The 21,158-nt window shown below is 39.0% G+C and overlaps 1 protein-coding gene across 2 annotated transcripts in view; it reads right to left on the reverse strand.

The window, feature by feature from the left end:
- The window catches only part of MRPL3 (mitochondrial ribosomal protein L3), a 39,339-nt gene extending 20,433 nt beyond the window's left edge, over positions 1 to 18,906 (reverse strand). Inside the window, exons 1-6 of one of the 2 annotated variants that reach the window (XM_081802153.1) lie at positions 18,657 to 18,906; positions 17,463 to 17,647; positions 16,137 to 16,228; positions 14,135 to 14,233; positions 6,050 to 6,149; positions 3,906 to 3,966 (exon numbers count right to left, since the gene is read on the reverse strand). In XM_081802153.1, the coding sequence (XP_081658279.1) occupies positions 3,906 to 3,966; positions 6,050 to 6,149; positions 14,135 to 14,233; positions 16,137 to 16,228; positions 17,463 to 17,647; positions 18,657 to 18,748 (629 nt within the window). In that variant the 5' untranslated portion in view covers positions 18,749 to 18,906. The remainder of the gene's footprint in view (positions 1 to 3,905; positions 3,967 to 6,049; positions 6,150 to 14,134; positions 14,234 to 16,136; positions 16,229 to 17,462; positions 17,648 to 18,656) is intronic. The other variant, XM_081802147.1, reaches the window with a different exon arrangement.
- Positions 18,907 to 21,158: the final 2,252 nt, after the last annotated feature.

The raw sequence follows: 21,158 nt of genomic DNA on the forward strand, positions 1-21,158 counted from the left end.
TCCACCTGGCATTTTAATCACCTTAAGACTTTGATGGGCAACCATATTTCTGTACATAATGTGATATTTTAATGAAAGAACCCAAATTAAACAAATCTCAGTAAATGTGCAAAGGTGCTCTACTAGTCATCTAATCTCCCCCACTCCTTTCACTTCTACTACCAGGGATAACATTATCAAGGTAAGTGCCTATTTTTCTATTTTGAGGCCAAAGGGCAGTACGAATTGAAAGAGCACTGATAACTTTAAAGTAATAAGATTATGTCTGAAAATATATGGGTAGTCCTAATTAGCCCAGACTTGGAGACAAGGTTGTTAGATTATCCTTTACCCAGAAAGAAAAGAATCTTTTAAAGTAGCTGAATGAACTTTTTCTGACTTCAGTGTGGGCTTCAGAATTTAAACAAGGGAATAAATAAATAAATTCCAGACAACCAGAAAAAAAACCCCTTACTTCAGGTATGCCACTGTCATGACTTCAAAGCTTAATAAAAGACCTGGCAGGAAAGTGCACCACACCCACTGTTACGGAGATATCACCACCATCGGTGTCCTTCAAGTCCTTTCAGACAAAGACCTGACCGTTTCCCCCTAATAATGCAGAGTGCATTTTTACAGTTTTCTTTTTGTCTATTCATTCTTTCATTCTTTTCTGATTTCTTCCCTTTTATAAAAAAAAACCTACAACATATAATAAAAGCACCACTAAGATTCACCAGAAAACAATGGGCTATGTTGAGGATAGACTCAACAGTCACACCCCATCTCACACACTATTTATATATTATCCATAGCTGTTTCCTCCTCAAACCTGAGAGTGAAAGAAAGGAGAACACTAGACCCCAAACCATCATCTATTAGAAGTTACGCCGGAATGTAACTGCCATTACAGAACAAGAATAGAAACTTTAAAAGGGTGCTAGGGGAGGGTGTGAGGGACACATGATACATGCTAGTCTTAAAATTTATTTAGAATGATTTACACAAAACTGTCAGATTTCAAAGACAGCGCTTTATTAGCTGTTAACAGAATAATGCAACTAAAAAGTTATTCTGCTAGAATGGTTTTATATATTAGATGTAAAAATCTTTCCCATTAATCTAAATTGAATTTAGATTCTCAAACCCTCTGGATGAAAAATTATTTTTGTTATAAAAGTAAAAACTAAAATGAACTCTGGTAAATATGTATTTACCTCACACTCCAAAGTAACACTGGTAAATACTTAGTTGTATAGAGAATAATACACAAACTTGGCACAGGTAAATTGTATCTTTCAATGCAAGCAGAGTTCCCAATCAATTATTAACAGAGAAACATTTAAAAATTTTAGGGAAGTCTTCAAGAAGCTGCTACTGTTGGTCACTGGTCACCTTAAAAAAATGCAGATGATGTCATTCTCAAAGTGGATTCTATTAACACTTTATTTTCTTAAATTATATGGTATTTTGTTTTAAATTTTCTTAGTTATTTCTAAAATACGTTTAGTCGAGCAATTAAAATTGAAGGTATAAGGTAAAAAAACTTGAAATACTCAAAATGTAAGTGTAGATTTAACAAATATAATTATTACAGCATGAGAAAAATGAAGATTTTCAATTAGAGATTAATTTGAGATTTTTCTTTTCTAATGGAAAGATGATGATGAAGCCAACTGATTACTAAAGAGACCAATTTTCAGTTTTATGCTAACTAAAATGTGAGTACTAACTAGGCCTACTTTTATTGACACTGTTATTTGAAACTGGATTGATTAAATTTGCTTGCTTTAAAACAGATGTTTCAATGTTATAATTTGAGTACAGGTTTAGGGAAAGGAAGGGATTAGGATTCTAAGCTGAGGAAAGAAGTAGGAAGGAAAAACGGTTCCACTGGTGAGCCCTTGACTATTCTCCAGGCCAGTGGTTCTCAAAGTGTGGTCCATGGACTAGCAGCATCCACATCACCTGGGCAGTTGTTAGAGAAATGCAAATTCTCAGGTATTAGTCAACAGAACACTGTATTGCAGCCCACACAATAGTGAGGATCTTCTCAAATGAAGGTCCTCCCTTCTCCAGAGTTGTATGGCAACTACTTTAAATCCCAGGGCTAGTTATTCTCCCAGCTCTTATCAGCTACCTAGGCCCGAGGCTGGCACCAGGCTTTACAGTCTTGTTTTCTAGGTACATGATCTTAAAACAAACTAAAATACTTTCCTTTTCACTTTATACTCACAAGAAGAAGGATGAAGTTTTTAAAAATAACTTTTTAAGAAGCCAGAAACCCAATGGTAGTGTATGAATGAAATCATTTGCTGAACACAGGCATCTGAAAAGCTTGGCTCTAATCCAAGCTAGTCATGAATCCCACCACAAAGCATCTGCTAACAAAGGTCTCTGACTTTGTAGGACTTCTCGGAATATCTCATATATTCTGTAAACTATGTAATGGAATTCACACACTATTACCTCTGTGCAAATTAACGGAATTACTGAGGTACTTTATTATATGTAATAATTAATTCAGAAATTAAAAAGTAAAATTATCTGATTCACAACACACACACATCTCCCCGACTAACCAAACCAAAGCTTTCCAGCTCTAATATTCTGAGTTCTTGACAAGGGAAGGCAGAACAAGAAAAGTTACCAAGTGATTTTAGAGGCCCCAGTCAGTAGGAATGAATCTGCAACAATCAGGATGCGGGAAAAAAAAAAGGAGAAGTCCATAATCTCTAAAAAGAGGACCCACTGTATTGTCAATCTATCTGACTTCACTTCTAAACAGCTAATCAAAGGTAAGAGCTATCTGCAATGGCTCATATTTGAAAGTGGGGGCAATAATGGGGTGGAAATAAAAGTGTATCTAACTGACTCCATTAAGGAAACTAATGCTGGCTCTGGTTTCCTTGGATAAAAGCTCTTTGGCTCAGTCACTGTGATTGTAAGACAATCCCAGAGCACATGTGGACCACTGTCAGAATTACATAGGCTGCAGACCTTGTTGAATGACAAAGAAGGAGGAAATCAAGGCACACAGAGAAGTAAATCATCATCTGTGTTGACGGAACAAGAAACAGGAATAGCCAAGAGCTGATATTTGGAGTTTAGTTTAGCCTAGTCATGCAGATTCTACTAACATATACTGAGCAATTTCTACATAAACATATATAAGGGCTCAGTTACTTCATTCTCTAGTGAAGTAACCTTAACCAAATTTTGAAAAACTGCTTCTCCTCCCAGTCTGAATATGACTCACAGTCAGCATTTCTGTTTGTGTGATTAAGTGTAATTAAGTGTTGATTTCTCCCAAATTAAACCCTTGTTTGCGGATAAAACATATCTTGTTTTTATGAAGTCTCACTGTCTCACTTGTCTAGTACTGAGAGACAGTGCCATGCTACCAGAGGCTTAAGGTGTAACACTACTTCTTCCTGCTTCGGACAGGCTCTTAACACAGTTAACAAAATGTTTTACAGTTACCCTAGGGGAACCTTAAGCACAACAACCATCACAAACAGTATGCTTCCTAGAGTTGGAAAGAACCAGCATTTACTAGATGACACAATCTCAAAAGAACTCCATAGCATTGTTCATTTATAGATCACCATCAAACTGTATATAGCCTTTGGTCTTAAAAATAGAAGTGGGCCCAACCCACAAAGAACCTAAGTAATGTGACCTTTCTTGTAGTCCCATTTCAAGAAGCATACATCTCAGTTTCAAACCTATAACTTGATGTTCACATACAACTAATTCAGTGCAATTTAAAATCTAGAATAGTCAGTAACATTATAGAATTACAAATGAGAATAATGGTTACTTAATCTTTATTCACTGCCTTGAAAGACTATACTTTCACTCGCTCCATTACGTTTTAATATATGAGGAAAACAAAAGGAAAAGAACCTGTTATGTGGACCTACGTTTTGGCTGTGACATCCACATACTGTCCTGGGCGAAAATGAGCAGCATAAAGAGGGGTGCCTTTATGAAAAGAAAACAAACAATCGATATGAAATTTGTCAGCCCAACTTCACTAAACATAAACTACATCTAGGAAGCCTGTCAGATTTCAAAAAAAGTAGAAGATTCTCTTCACAATTATAATTATTAGAAACATCAACAATAAAATAATAAAACTGTTCATCAAACATGCCTTAATGGACTGTACATGGGCTGAAGAACAACATATCCCAGGACAAGGCCCACGGTGCTGGAGTCAGGCTAACAGACCATGGGTAGCTGATGGGCTTGTGCCTTCACAGAGGCAACGTGGTACTGGCTGAAATGGGCAATTCACAAGACAAACACAGTGTTCTTGCTGGTAAATACACGAATTTGATGATTCTTTGTTGTTTTAGTGAATAATAATATACTGACTTAAGATATGTTTCCTATTTCATATAACAAAATAAAAACAAAAGAATGACTCAAAAAACGCTGCGGCTGGATCAAATCTTTTTTAACCATTAGAGATAAGTTATCCAAAAATAGGAACTTTTTTTAACTTTTAACTGTTTTGATCCCAGGTCCATTGTATACTGGGCAGTGACTACAGTATGTGTGATATCCACATAAAGCCCATATATATCAGATTTTTGGTAGATTGGTCACTGTGCCAATAAATTCCTGTTATTCTAGCACATGCCTGGATAATTTTGAATTCTGAAAAATTGTCATTATTGATACCCTTAGTTTTATATACTAACATTTCCAAAACTAGTTGTATGTAAATAGAATCTTACTTAAAAGGCACTGGAAAACATGTTATTTAGAGGAATTTTGTAAGTGAAAGCCCTTCACAACATTTTGTTTGTAACAATTTGGAATTAACACTATGAGAACTATTTAATTTGACAATCTGCAAATATTTAATAGGGCACTTACCATATGTACAGTTAGAAATATAAAAGGTAAGACAAAGCTCCTGACCTCAAGAATTTATCTAAGACTCAACATTAACATCATCAGAGACTTTTTTCTCAAAAAAAAAAAAAAAAAGCCATAATCAATAGAGTAGAGAATGCAACTGAATGCTAATTATGGCTTACTTAAAACAGGGAGTAAGGTACTATGGGATTTCAGAGGGTAGGACTTAACCTAGATTTTTATGGGCAAAGAAAAACCCTGAATTAAGAAAAATAGGGGAGATTAAAACTGACTGAATTTCCAGGAGGTTGAATAACTTGAACTGCTGATACCTGACCACTTTTCACCCACAAAAACAATTCCACACAGTTTGAGCTACAACAAAAGTTAACAGGGACTTAATTTTTATACTTGTTACCTTAATTCCATTCACTTTAGCTTCAAACTACAAAACTTAGACTTCAATAAATACTTTTAATTCTAGCTTAAATCAAGGCTGATCCTCTATCACTCCAATTAACAAGGCTTACTTACTTCATGAAATTCAGTTCAGATATTAAAATACCAAATCTTAAAACATCCTTCCACTATCTACTTGTTAGAACTCAAGTTCAAGAGATCAGGAAGCTTTTCTTAAGTTCAAAGATGCGAAATGCTGTTGACTACATAAACCAATAAAACCATGCTGCGAAATCTTACTTTTTGACATTTCAGGGAGTAGGTAAAATACTTCAAAATTTTTAAGTTAGAATCTTTACATCGAGGTGCTATGGTCAATCACTTTCCTGTTTCATGAAAATTCTATCTCAGTGAGAGTCTAGCTATTTTTCACTCATTAAAATGACAGCCTACACAGAGTGAACTTCACATTTTAAAGGTTAGTGTATTTTAAAAAATAAAAAAATAAAAGTTAGTGTATTTATCTGGAGTGGCTTTTCCAAATGTGAAACTCTCTGTACATTAAAAACAAAAGCGCTCCTCCCTCTTTAATGAAAACAAAGAGTTCTCTACAGTTCTTTCCACTCAAAAAAGAAAAAGGCTTGTTTGTCCCTAGTGATTAAATCAGATACCGCTTTGTATTTAAAAATAAATGTTTAGGACTTTGTATTGTGGATTCAGCTTTACTGAAAGGCCTAACATTAAACAAATCACATATTTGGGTATTTTTGTCTCCCTCCTCTCCCCAGCCTCAGATTACCTGGCTTAATCACAGCATTATCTGTTACATGAAAGATTTTAACTTTCTGTTTTGGCGGCAATCCAAGTTCTTGGTAAAATTCCAATATAGACGTAGATTTCTAGAGGAAAAGCAGCATACATAAGTAACCCATTATACTAAAGGTGGAGTTCAATGCACAGAGATCTAAACCAAGTCCTTAACAACCCAGAGAACAAATCATTAAGAGCATTCTGTTCCCCTAATGAATAAAGAGCACCACATTCTTATTTAAGGGAGGTGAGATTTTTATCTATAATCCATTTCACCCAGGATCCAACCAGGTACATGGCGGAGCTCATATACATTACATGGTGGAAGACCTTTATTCTGTAGGAAAAGAAACAGAATTGTGCTCATACTTGAATTCTGACTGGAGACTAAATATCAAGAACCCCAATCCTGGGAAATTCAACTCTGTCTACTCTGCACCTGCTTCCAAGCAGCTGGAAGAAAACATACCGGGTCACATTCAAATGTATGATCACAAACTTCAAAGTGAGTCCCAAACGTGGTCTGGCCAACCTACATTTCCCTACTTAAATCCCTCTCACACTCTCCAAAGCCCCTTTTCACAATCTCTTAAAACCTCCAGCACTGTTCCCTCCTTCTCCCCTCTTTGAGCTGACCATGTTGCTTCAGATTTCACTAAAAAACCAGAAGAACAGGAGCATTTCCCCAAGGTCTTATCACCCAATCAAACTTCCTGCACAAGCACTTACCTACTGCCATCCCCCACCCCCCGCCAGATTGCATGAGATGCACATGGGGCACTTTTAGAAAATGCCAATGCCAAGGGCCTTCTGTTTGGAGACTGCAGCTTCACTGATCTAAGGTGTCATCCAGGTGTCAGTGTGTTTTTTAAGCACTCCCTATGATTCTGATGTGAAACTGGGGCTGGAAATCACAATGACAGGTAAGCTGTCCATGTTCTTATTAGAAGTCAAATCCCTCACGATGTACTCATCCCACCCTTCTCCCACCTATTCAATGGCTTTACTCCTGAAATTGTCTCCACTGCCTTCTGAATCACCAATTTCCCCCTTTCTACCGGAATTATCCTATCAGTATACAAAGATGTCACAATAACTCACATTAAAACAAAACTTTCCCTTGCCCACATAGTCTCCTTTCCATTCCCCCTTATGACAACGCTCCTTGAAAAACTTCTGCTGAATCTACTTTCTATCTTCCCATTCTCTCAAACCCACTTTAATCCGGTGCCTGCAGCCCTTAAATAGTCAATGCAAAGTGCTCATCAAGGTCACCAACCATCTCTATGTGGTCAAATACACAGGTCAATACTTATCTCATTGGCTCTACCAGGAATGCTTGGCACAGGTGACCACTCTCTCCTTGAGACTTGCACTCTCTCTCAGTTCTTTCATATGCTAACAATCCCACATTTCTAACCTCCATTGCAAATTCTACTCTGAACTACAAATTCATTCGTCCAACCGCTAACTCAGTATCTCACTTTGATGTCATACAGCAACTCAAGTTTGATATGTCTAAAATTGAACTCAACTCCCCCCCCCCCAGAAACCTGCTTTCCTCTGGTTTCCCAAACCTCAATAAATGGCAACTCCATACTTCTGTTGCTTGGACCCAAAATCTTGTGGTTACCTTTGACTCTTTTCTCTGTCACATCCCATGTCCCACACACCAGCAGTTCTTGCAGACTCTATTTAAAAATAAAGCCCACATCAATTACTTCTCCCCTGCACCTCAAACCACCATCTTTTGCCTGGATTATATTAATAGTCTCCTAATTGGTCTCCAAACTTCCACACTCCTGACCCTATGGTCTATTCTCCAGTCACAGGCTGGCATGATCCTTTTAAAACTCAAGCTAAATCATGTCTCCACAATGGCTTCCATCTCATGCAGAATCAATCCTAAATCCTTAACATGGTTTACAAGGTTCTATACAATCTGACCTCATCTACTACTCTCCTCCTGGCTCACCCTGCTTCAGGTACAAGGCATTCCTCACATTCCAAGAACACATTAAACAATAACCTCAGGGGGTGCCTGGGTGGCTCAGTCGTTAAGTGCCTGCCTTTGGCTCAGGTCATGATCTCAGGGTCCTGGGATCGAGCCCCGCATCGGACTCCCTGCTCAGCGGGAAGCCTGCTTCTCCCTCTCCCACTCCCCCTGCTTGTGTTCCCTCTCTTGCTGTGTCTCTCCCTGTCAAATAAATAAAATATTTTAAAAAATAAAAATAAACAATAATCTCAGGTCCTTTGCACATACTATTCCCCCTGCCTGGAATGCTTTTCAGATTTTTGCAGGACTTGCTCCCACATTTTATTCAGGCCTCCATCTAAATATCAACTTACCTTTCCTGATTATTCTATCTAAAATAGCACCACTTTGTCACTTGCAATCCCCTCAGCTTACTTTATTAGTCTACAAAGCACTTCTATTTGTTGTGATACAAATAGAAGTGTTTTTTTTTTGTTTATCTTCTAAGCCACGGCCTCCCTGTTTCATCCCTGATCCCACCAAAATGTAGGCTTCTTTTTTTTTTTTTTTAAGATTTTATTTATTTATTTGAGAGAGAGAGAATGAGAGACAGAGAGCACGAGAGGGAAGAGGGTCAGAGGGAGAAGCAGACCCCCCACTGAACAGGGAGCCCGATGTGGGACTCGATCCCGGGACTCCAGGATCATGACCTGAGCTGAAGGCAGTCGCTTAACCAACTGAGCCACCTAGGTGTCCAAAATGTAAGCTTCTTGAGAACAGAAACTTTAGTTGCTGCTACATCCCCAGCTCCTGGTAGGTCCTGCTGCCTGCTTTTCCCTCCACTCATGCCCTTTTTTCTGTACTGTAAATATCCTTGAATAAAAAACATCTTTGAATAGAAAACTTTATGAATATCTCATTTCCTTAAAATAATGTCCTGCGTCTTTTTTCTTTTCTTAGTTCTTAAGACTCTTGATACAGACTGCTAGAAGACTTGACAAAAAAGTTGTACCGCTTTATATTTCCTGATGTGAATAGTGCCTCTTTCATGGAACTATAACCAACACAGGTGTATCTATCTTCCTGATGCTCTTTCCCCTTCAACTTCCCCTCTCATCACAAAAGAAGCACCTGCAGGTCCCCAAGGAACCACAGTATTCTATGTATGCTTACCTATGTCTGCCTATGTCCGTCTCTTGGCCTGTAATTCTTCCCCACCCCTGTACCTCCAAAGCTCATTAAAAATCAAATATATGTCTAGTCTCAGCTCCAGTAATACTTCCTGTCCAGATTCCTGCCTGGGCAGCCTTGCCAGAGCTGACTACTCCTTGGTCTATGCTATCTCTAGACCTTGCCTATATCTCAATTATTGTCCATATTACCTTAACACTTATCAACTTACACGAATGTTTGCTCGCCTGCTGGAGCACCTGGATGGCAAACTGTTTTATTCACCTGTGTCTACAACTTTAGAGCTAAGCACAGTGGCAAGTCAAACACTGCAGAAGTGAGCTAAATGAATGGTGAAGACACAAAAGATGGAGGACAGACATCCATTTGGGTGTAAAGTCCTGGTTTGCCTCTCCAAGTCACCACACCTTTCCACTCTTGCTGCTGCATCAGTTCTTAGCACATGACATTACTGTGTTTACAATGTTATTTTCTTTTTTTTTTTTTAAAGATTTTATTTATTTATTTGCGAGAGAGAGAATGAGAGACAGAGAGCATGAGAGGGAGGAGGGTCAGAGGGAGAAGCAGACTCCCCGCTGAGCAGGGAGCCCGATGCGGGACTCGATTCCGGGACTCCAGGATCATGACCTGAGCCGAAGGCAGTCACTTAACTGACTGAGCCACTCAGGCACCCTACAATGTTATTTGCAAGTCTAGTTATTAAAAAATTGTAGGCCTAAAATAAAGATCTTATTCTGCGGATGAACAAATCTTCAAGAAACTAAACTACTATGAAACCAAACCAAGAGTAATTTGTAGTAAAAAAAGCAAGAACAGCAGCAATTGAAAGACCCTAACCAACTTAAGACGATGCTGATGATGTACTGATAACCAAGCATCACTGCCCCAATCCAATGGTGTATCTGCACAGCCAGTCTTAATTATAGATTATATGAATATGTAGCAATCTTCAGTTACTTGATGATTTCAGTTTAAAATGTAAACTGTTAGTGCCACTTTGTAACTTACTGAGAAGGCTGCCTTTGGTTGACATGAAATTGGGTGGCACTGGCCTGTAAGCATAGAAAGTTAATTTCTGGATCAGCCCACAAGCCCTGGGAATGTCCTTGGGGCCCTCCAGTGGACCCATGCAACAGATGCTGAGAAGCCCTGCTCTGGATGCCCACGAAAGGTTGTTTTGTACCTTACAGTGTTCCCTCAAGAAGTTATCCTTTCCTCCTTTCCTCCAAGAGTAATAACATAAGTTCATCCCAGTCATTCCCTATGGTTTTGCCTCCCACATGCTGAAATCTAACACTGATAGTCAACACCACCCTTATCAAGGCCCCTACTTTTCTTTTCTTTTTTTAAAAGATTTTATTTACTTGTCAGAGGAGAGAGAGAGAGAGCACAAGCAGGGTGAAGGGCAGAGGGAGAGGGGGAAGCACACTCCCCGCTGAGCAAGGAGGCTGACGCAGGTCCTGGGATCAATGACTTGAGCCAAAGGTAGATGCTTAACCGACTGAGCCACCCAGGTGTCCCTAGGCCCCTACTTTTCATCTTCAACCATGCACACTTCCTTCACATCAAAAGCAAACACATAAGTTCTCATTTAAAAATGTGCCTCCTTGCAGTTATTTTCCTGATGTATCAGATTTAAATTTATTACATTTTAGAACACTTTAAATTTATTTTTGACATTCACATATTCTACCTGATGATTTTAAAAGCATATTCTTTTATTAATATCAGTTTCTAAGTATGTGAGGAAGCTTCTAAGAAAAAACTTTTACTTTTTCAGAAACACAACACAGATAAGATAAACATCTTGATCTAAGTAACTACAGACTGAGACATAAAAGGTAATACGTACTCTTGATTATATTCCAATTTCACTGTAACTGAATAATTTTTTCTTTTAAAAATCAAAATATCATAAAACTAATTAGGTATCAGTCATGAGAAAATCCAAATGCTCAAGTTGGGTTGAAAGCAGCAGCAGTGTAACTGAAGTTTTTTTTTTTTAACTTCCAAATAAATGATTTCAAAAGGCAATTTAAAAGACTGACAGCAGTGTCACACTTGGATAATCCCATCTATGAGGCTGCATTTTTTTTCTCCCTCTTCAAAGTTCTCTGCAATTATCCTTCTCACAATGAAAATGCTTCTCTGCTCCTAAGATGAATTGATTTAATCAACTTTTAAGGCCACTTAACTTCCTATGTTTATATTTATAATAAGTTACAAAAATAGCAAAAGCAAAACAGTGTAATTTCTGGGAAGTCTAAATTCTTTACAGGGTAAAACAAAACAAAACAAAACAGTTCTAGCCCTATTATAAATAAAACTGATTCAGTCAATTCATTTTAGAATACTTAACTATTTGATATTTTATATTCAAAGGTCTATTTGTTTTGTTTTTTTTAAAAGATTTTATTTATTTGACAGCAAGAGCGAGAGACGGAACACAAGCAGGGGGAGTGGGAGAGGGAGAAGCAGGCTTCCCGCGGAGCGGGGAGCCTGATGCGGGGCTCGATCCCAGGACCCTAGGATCATGACCTGAGCCGAAGGCAGACACTTAATGACTGAGCCACCCAGGCGCCCCAGTATATTTGTTTTTAAAACCTTCTATAACCAATCTACTTGCAGTTTGTCCGAGGGTTACAATATGCAAGAGGAAGTTTGCATATTTTTAGTTTTGAAAATCTTTTCCCTTTCTGAACCAAAATTCTTTACTTATGAAGAATTCTAAAACTTCATTTTCACATCTAATTCTGAAGAAAGGTCATTCAAAGACAAAGTTTTTTCTTAATATTGTAATACATGTCCTCTGGACCCAGAAAATTTATTGTCTTCTTTTTTTCTTAAAGATTTATTTATTTTAGAAAGAGAGTGCACGCGCATGCGCGCACATGCACAGAGAAGAGTGGCAGAGAGAATCTTAAGCAGACTCCACGCTGAGGGCAGAGCCTGACGGGGGGCTCGATCCCACAACCCTGGGATCAGGACCTGAGCCAAAACCAAGAGTCAGTTGCTTAACCAATTGCGCCACACAGGCACCCGTAGAAAATGTATATCTTGAAGAACAAGAAAGACCCTTGTAGCACTCTCCATACCAGAGAAGTAAATAAAAAATGTGTGTAAGTAAGTGGGTGGAAATCCACCACAACATAATAAGGCATCCAAATCATCTTGCTGTGCGGTATATTCACTAAAGAGAATAAAGCTGAAAATATGTAGACCACAGTCTCAAGTATGAAAGTACTATTATTTCTGAAATTTTTTTAAAGATTTATTTGAGAGAGAGAGAGAGAGTGCACAAGCAGAGAGAGGGGCTCCCACTAAGCAGGGAGCCAGACTCGGGACTTCATCTCAGAACCCTGGGATCATGACCTGAGCCAAAGGCAGACGCTTAGCAACTGAACCACCCAGGCTCCCCATTTCTGAAATATTTTAATTATTAGTATTCATAAACTCTGTAGGACATTTTCCTCACTAAGTAAAATAGAATAAATTGAGCGGCCAAATACATTTTGGGGGGGAACTTTTGTTTTTTCTTGAGAACTAAGATATTGGAGAACCAAAGGAGACTTTTAGAACTAAAAGGATTTAGCAACCATCAAGTCCAATTCCCTGTTTTTATGTGTAAGAAAATGGTTATTTAAAAAAAGTGGAGTGAAGGGAGCTAATGGGAGAAATCAGAATTAGAACTCAGCTCTTCTGACCCCACATCCACTTGTTTTTCCACTATCTCATAGTTCTGGGAAGTAATGTTTACAGATCTGTTGGTGCAAGAATGGATTACCCCAACATCATGTTTGATTTACATATATCAAGGCAATAAAGTCATGAATTTACAAAATTGGTAATGAAAATAAAGATGATTGTGCTAAACATAACAAAAGCACAGAAGTACAATCAATGAGAAAACAGGCACCTATCAAATCAAAGAATTATTCACATGAAGACTAGCATGTATTTACACATTTAAAAAATTCAAACATTTGAAAAAAATCTGACATTTTTTTACAGTTTTCATAAATACCTCACTGTGCTTTTCATTACTGTGAAACTATTTAAACCCTAAAATTATTAGGCAATAAACTGTCAAGAATCAATAGCAGACTAAAATATATATAGACTATACTACCATAATATGCAAAGTAGCTAACTTCTCTAACACTTAGGAGACAGGCCTAAATGGCCTCTAGTCCTATCAAACTATAGGACTCCAATGATTTTAACCACCTTAAACTCACCAATCAGTATATCCCACTATTTATAGGACAACTCCACCTGAATTTTCTGTAAACACCTCACACACGTCTTTCCTCCAAAACTGCCCTTTCCTTGTCACTATACACAGTGTACAACAGTGAAAATAAAAACAACTTACTGATTGTATGATATACTGTACTGTATTCTCATATTTATAGTGATGATTTCAGATTAAAAAAATTACACACACAAAGAAAGTTCTTTCTAATATATACAAATTAATCCCCACATGCTGCTGGTGTCAGGTATTGAGACAACTTAGAAAAAAATGAGAAATTAAACATAAATGACAAAATAGCTACCATCTACTAAGTGTCTGTGACATGCTAGGTACATATGAAAAATCTTATTAATCCTGGTAACAAACCTCTTAGGTAAGTAGTATTTTTATCCCTATTGTACAGATGGGCAAATACTTCAGCTTAGAGGGTAAAGTTACTGTTCCAAATACTGAGGAGAGGTACTGGAACAAACTCAAATTCTCTCAGAATCCCGGGCTCAATGGCTTCACTAGACTGCCTTCCCTCAAATCCATAATGTACCTCATGGATAAACACAAATTTGTGACTATGGAATAGCCTCAAAACCTAAAGAACTCAGATCTGAAACTAATGAAATGTACTCTTCTAAAGAATGAAAACACATCCTTACATGGAAACGTGATACAGTTTTTCCTCCTACAGTTAGGGCTGCCATTTTTCCATTATGGTTTTCCTTTGGAGTATATTTTAGAACATGACAGTCTTGTACCTAAGGAAACAAATATAAAAAAAACTAAGTATGTGCTAAGATACACTTTAACATATCATACCAGTCACACTGAAGCCATAGGACAATTAGGAATTCCCTAAAGTTATCTCATCATTCCTCTAACACCAATCACAATCTTAAAATATAGAAGTAAACTTAAAAAAAAAAATGTCAAGCACAGACAGAGCATACAGACAACACATATAGAAAAGTGCCTAAAACATAAATATACAACAGAATGAGTATTTATGAAGAAAATACGCATTTACCACCAACCGGGGTCAAGAAGTAGAATCCACAAAGCCTCTGTCTCTTTCTAGTAATTTCCCTCCCCACCTTTTTTTTTTTTTTAACCCCTAGAGCAGTGGTTCTCAAAGTGTGGTCCTCAAACAAGCAGCATCAACATCACCTGGGAACTTGGTGAAAATGCTGATCCTCATGCCCAGCCCAGACCAAATGAATCAGAATCTCGTTTTACAAACCCTCTAGGTGATTAAGGCTTGCTAAAGTTTGAGAAGCACTGCCCTAGAAATAAATACTATTCTTGACACATGGTAATCATTTACTTACTTTTCCTTACAGTTGCTACCTTTGAAAGCATGTGGTTTATTGTTGCCTACTTTAGACTTTGTATAAACAGAATCAGATTGTATGTACTTTTCCATGTTTTGCTTCTTTCACTTGTTTATATTTCTAAGTTTCATCCATATTGCTGTGTGTAACTCTCTTCTATTCATTTACATTGCTATCCAGCATTCCATTACATGAATACCACGACTTATTTATCCATTCTGCTATTGGACATTTGGGTTATTTCCAGTTTTGGAGTATTAAGAACAATACTGCTATAAACATTCTTGTAAAATAATAAAGTTCAAGTTTTCTATTAACACTCAGGAGTGGAACTTCTAGACTACAAGATTCACCTATCTCAACTTTACCACATAATTATGCTAAATTGTTTTCTGAAGTGGTTGTACCAATGCACAATTCCACCAGTCATTCCTGAAAGCTCCCCAAGTTCATTAGAGTTTTAGAAACTGTAATCTTCTCTTTGATCATTGGGAGTTAATAAAAATGTCCTAAGGCTTGTAGGCCCCCTGGGCCTATGTGCATGAGCTCTCATTTCGATCACCAACATCTGTCTAATCACTTGTCTAAGACTAGGCCCCAAAGATGAACGCAGGTGTCCAAACTGATTTGGGGAATGATGGTCTCCTAACTCAGTAATCTTTCTCTAATAATAATCATAAAGACAACAGCAGCTAACGTATATTGGACAGTTAACACTGTTATAAGTGTTTGATGTTTATTACCTTGTGCAAACCTCACAAAAACCTTTGAGGTAGGTAATAACTATTTCTTTTACCAAATACAATTATATCTTTTGCAGAGGAGGCAGAATGTTTCAAGGAACATAGCGAGGAAGTGGCAGATACAAGATCTAAAGTCAGATATTCTGGTCTCAGGGACCACATTCTTAACCATTAGTTTGTCTTATCTCAGACAACAAAATGCTGCTTCCCCAGACATGAATGTTACATTCTAAGTTAGCAAAGAGATCAAAATTTTATTTTTGAGTTGAAAGAATGAAAATAAGATGGAACTAAGATTTTTTCCAATTATAAATTCAACTGGTACAGCTGTAAGAAGCTAGGTTACAATCTTTTTTTTTATTCATGGTTGTAGTTATCCTTATGCCAGTATCAAGAAGGCCATCCCTCAGGCAAGAGTGAAACATTCACTGAAACAGAAGTAAAGTTCTTTAATAGCATTTATGCTTGACATTAGCCCATTCTTCATCACAGTCATGTATTTCAGGATACAAATACTGTCCATGCAGGTTTGCACAAATAGATCTTGCACACATACAGATCTGTTACATCCTCTGTTTCTTTCTTACCTGAAGTAATGTAACCACATGCTTTTGACCATCTTTGGTCCATAAAGGCATCATACCCAGCTTCAGTGCTATAAGGCCTACTCTAGAGGAACCTGGTAATTAAAAACAAATCAGTGTTATTACAAACTTTTTCAACATTCGCCAACATGAAGCAACAGTATTTCTACACTGTGGTTTCATTATGAGCAACAGACAGTTAAGAAACATGCTAATATATTCATAGAGTAAAACACTACTATTCCTCCGAGCTGTAAAAGACTTCAACCATGGCTGGGTAACACACTGTTACTCAATAAATCTCTGTATAATGAATAAATATATGGTAACTGTACAAAATAAAGAAAATAGGTAAACTGATATATTCTGGTTTTAAAATAATGGTATTAATAGAGGACATGATAAATCCATCATTATGCTTTGCTTTCCTAGTATCAAGTCATATCTAACGTCATTAATTAGAAAACATCTCAAATCTAAGAACTTAGCTGGCGTTAAGGGATGACAAAAGTGGTCAAGTTGCTAAAATATGTCAGCCTCCACCATGCCACTTAGATTTCTTGCCTAAGTTAGTAAAGCTGCTCCACTAAGAATTTTTTTTAAAAGATTTTATTTATTTGTCAGAGAGACAGCAAGAGTGCATAAGCAGGGGGAGCGGCAGGCAGAGGGAGAAGCAGGCTGCCCGCTGAGCAAGGAGCCGGATGCGGGACTCGATCCCAGGACCCTGGGATCATGACCTGAGCTGAAGGCAGATGCTCAACCGACTGAGCCACCCAGGCATCCCTAGAATTTCTGATCACTATATAATTCAACTGTCACAATAAACCCCAAGCAAAGACCACTCTCAACCTCAAATAAGGACAGGCCTTATTTTTGGTCTGGCTACACATGGGTTTACTACTCTACTAAAGCACAAGGAGCTGATTCTGGGGTTATGCTTGGCAAACCTGGAGTGCTAGAACATTCCAACTGAAAACATCTGTGTGACACAGTGTAGTTTAGATCATACTTCTCCAGCTTTTCTTCCCTGATTTATTTTATATAACTTTTTTTTATCTGAAGGAAATAAGAAAACATATGCAGAATGATTTTCCTTTCACCTACAAAACAGCTTCTTGAGGAAGTCTTGATTACCATCAGACATTTGCTAATAGTAGACTAGCATGCTAGAAATAACCTTGCAAACCAAACCACAATGAAACAGACTCACTTAAGACACGAAAAGTAAATTCAAGAGATGATACATTCATCAAGCAGTCACTATGATTTTGAATGTTCCAGCCACACAGTAACTAGGAAATGAGAAACCATCAAATATAAAATAACTACCTGGTTCCCAAGGATGTAGAGGCCATGGCTCATCTTTCAAAGGACACAGTTTACTTGCTAACTGGGCTTTATTTTCATCAGAGACCAACTGCTTAACAAATGGGACATTTTCTTCAGAAAGATGCTCATCCCACCAAGTACCACTCCTGCCATGGAGACCTCTAACCAAAAGCCAGATGACCGTTCTGTAAAAATAAAAATTATAAAAGAAATCACAATATAAAAAGTTCCTCCATTTAATGTGGGGAAGGGAGGTCACATGAGTTGGAAAGTGTAGTCTGGGCCTTAGGGAAGGATTTGGTATCTGTGCAAGTTTTTTTTTTCCTGACATTCCTTATGATAATAATGGGGTTCACACTTTAACTGTTAATGATTACTCGAGTAAAAGGTCTTCATCTTCTCCTCTGGAATAAACGAATTTCTAACAGAGATGTCCTACCTAGACAGAGGAGCAGCTGACCCATTTGTATGTGTACTTTAATAGTTTACATCCAGTGGAGGTGGCAGAATGTGGGATGCTGATCTCTGATAAGCTCACCTCTTCCCAGCAATGACAAGGCCTAGGCTCAGAAGATCCATAAAAGACATGATCTCTGAGCACGTGAACACACCAAGGAAGACCTTGTGTCGGGAAGGAGGTATGTAATTCTTGCACGGAGGGTCAGAAAAGAAGTAAGGCTTTCTGTCGCCTATCCACCTTTTGTAGTCAGGTACATCCAGGTTAGAGTCCCAATTTTACACGAATTAGTTGAGTGACTCTGGGTAAGTTACTTCCCCAAGCTTTCCTTTTACCTGCAAACTGCAATCATGACAGTACGGAATAATGACAGTGTCTGTGAAACGATTAACAATAGCAATTCTATCTCGTGAGGCTACACGAGCTAAGGCGCCTAATATACCTAACAAAGCATTCAGTACACAGAAAACGCCCACTAATTGGTAGATATTATTGCTGTTGGTAATGCTCTCTACCAGTCGCTGGCTCATAAACATTAAAAACAAAAAATCACCCCTTCACTCCTTTAATGGGCACTTCCTTGGAGTAACGCTCCTCACTCCTCCGTGCCTGCGTTCTGGTACTGCGCCCCTTCCTCCTCCACCCTGGGCAGACCCCTCCGCACTGGGCCATGTCACTGTTCCAGGTCTGTGCTTTGCAGGGACCACAACCCCACACCCTGTCTCTAGCCCACCCACCTGTTTGCCGAGCCCCGGGCAGCACCCAGGCCGCCCGCGCGGCAACCCAGCACCTGGGCGCCGGCCTGAGCCAGCAGCCTCCAACCAGGCATAGAGTGGCCGGGGAGGGCTTGTCACGCTCTTCTTTCCGGCGCCCCGCCGCTCTGCTTTCAAGGCGTTTCCACGCTGCAGCCGCAAGTCCGCCACAGCCTCCCGGGAGCGTCCCGCCCGGTGTCTCCCGCTGCCCTCAGTGATCGGAAGAGAGCCCCGGAGCCACTTCCGGTCCGTTTCCCAATGCATTCCGGGCACCAGGGTCATCCCTGGAACTAGAGTTCCGCTTCCGGATAGTCCTACCTTGGATCCGGGTTAAGATCAGTAGATGGTTGGGCAGGGACTGACGACTGATTTGTCTCTCCAGGGGGTGAAAAAAAGGGATGTTTGGAGTTAAAACTTTGCAAGAATGAGGCGAACTAGAGACAGGCTCCTTAAGGAAGCGAAATCACTTCTAACTAATGTGCGTTGTGGGGCAGCTCATTGTACTAAACAAACCCTGATATTGTTATACTGGTTTATGTTGAAACAGCCCCAAAAGGAAATTGTTATTTTTATATTATAAATGAGGGAACAGAGACTCAGACTTTTGGTGCTGGTCCAAAATAGTACATCTGGCAGACGGACAGAGCTGGCACTGAAACCGGGCCGGCATGTATTAACTATAGAATACGGCCAAAGTGATGATGCGTGGCTTGCAGGGCTGGATCATACAGAGTACTGCTACTTCTGTCTTGGTCCCTTGGATTGCTCCCTATGGGGAAAGACAGCGGTCATGTCCTACAGACCCTCGAACAACCCTGTGGAGAGGCTCTTTGCCAGCCAGAAGTGAGCCACCTAGAAGTGGATCCTCCAGTCCCAGGCAACCCTTCAGATAACTGCATCTCATGAAAGACCTTGAGCCTGAACTGCCCAGCCAAGGAACTCACAGGTTCCTGACCAGAAGAAATTGCCAAAGAGAATAAATGACGACTCTTATTTTGACTAAGTTTTAGGGTGATTTGTGATGCAGCAGTAAGTAGCTAACATACCTTCTATAGAAATAAAGCCTTGTCCTGTGTTCCAGACCCAGCCTAATCAGCACTCATTCTACTTCTCCAAGAGTCCATTTCCTTATTTGTTAAATGGGTGTTTGTAGAAATTTGGACACAAGAACTTAAGAATTTAGCTATTTCAACTGTCTTTTTTTATTAGTGATCTGGCTAGCCTGACTTAAAATCTCCAGGCAATGGGCAATTCCTGGTTACTACTTGGAATTCAGTAGGCTCAAAATCTTTGCTTTGTTTGCTCTTCCATTCAACCAATTGCTATTGCGGTTACCCTGGACACTTCCAAATAATATTTTGGGCCTTGGAGGAAAAATTGCATCTCTTAATTCTAGCCAGGCTACCTGGCTTCCCAGTTACATAAGAAAGGCTCTTCATTGAACAAGCATACCTCGAGGCATGGTACATGTACAAAGCTGGAGGAAAGACGACTTTCCTGTCACTGCCAATAGCTAGCATTTCTTGTGCATATGGAATGTGTTCACTCTTGTGGAAATCTATCAAAGACCACTGGGAGCACACCTGAGTTCATACAAGGTTAAGTTTAGTAAGCTTGTGACAACAAGAGAAAGCATACACCTGACAATGTCTCTATGAGTTGGGAGGGGCTTGTTATAAGATTTGGACTTATGCCAGGTGATTTTAAGTTGGCATCAGGGAAGCTGGGACTTATTTTGGGACACTATCAAGAAGCAAGGACAGTTCAGCAATTGGGCATCTGGGAAATTTTGTTCTGGAGGCAGGAAGAACAAAGTGAGACTTGGGATGATGTTGGTATGAGGGCAGAACTCACTCAGAAGAAGGAACTGTTAGTCACTTTATAGCAGTGGTGTGGCCTTGGGTATGGTCTGTTAGAAAATTTGTATTGATGTTCCATTATAAACACTGTAGTCTGATTACTAACAGAATTCATTTTCACTCTTTCAGTTTGTTTTCCCACTTAATCTTTATAACAACCTTATGTGCTAATACTATAATTATCTCCATTTTACAGTCAAGGAAAAAATGGCAGAGAGATTACATAACTTAAATAAGGTCACTCAGCTAGTATGTGGTAGAGCCAAGATTTAAATCTCAGGAGTGTGAGCACAAAGCTTGTGCTCTTAGCCATTTAGTTCCTTTGGCTCTCTGTGACAGATACTGCATTAGAATCTCTCTAGGGCTAAAAGGGAAAGTTAGTAAGTAAACATATCATACACCATGGTCTGTGAGTATTGAGGAGGCAGCCATTCAGTCTAGCCTTTGCCCCTGGTGCCACTTCTCACCAGGTCCATAGTAGAGACTTTGAGTCAGTGAAACCCTTAGCAGGCACCACTGCTTAACTGAATCTAAGGAAAATGTGCTTTGTCTCCTGTTACGTAGCACACATCGCCTGATTGCAAGCTGGGCCTGGAGATGGCATCATGTTTGATTTTGTCACTGCAAT

Source organism: Leptonychotes weddellii, chromosome 1, assembly GCF_054177405.1.
Source record: "Leptonychotes weddellii isolate Sample4059 chromosome 1, ASM5417740v2, whole genome shotgun sequence".
Classification (NCBI taxonomy): Eukaryota; Metazoa; Chordata; class Mammalia; order Carnivora; family Phocidae; genus Leptonychotes; species Leptonychotes weddellii.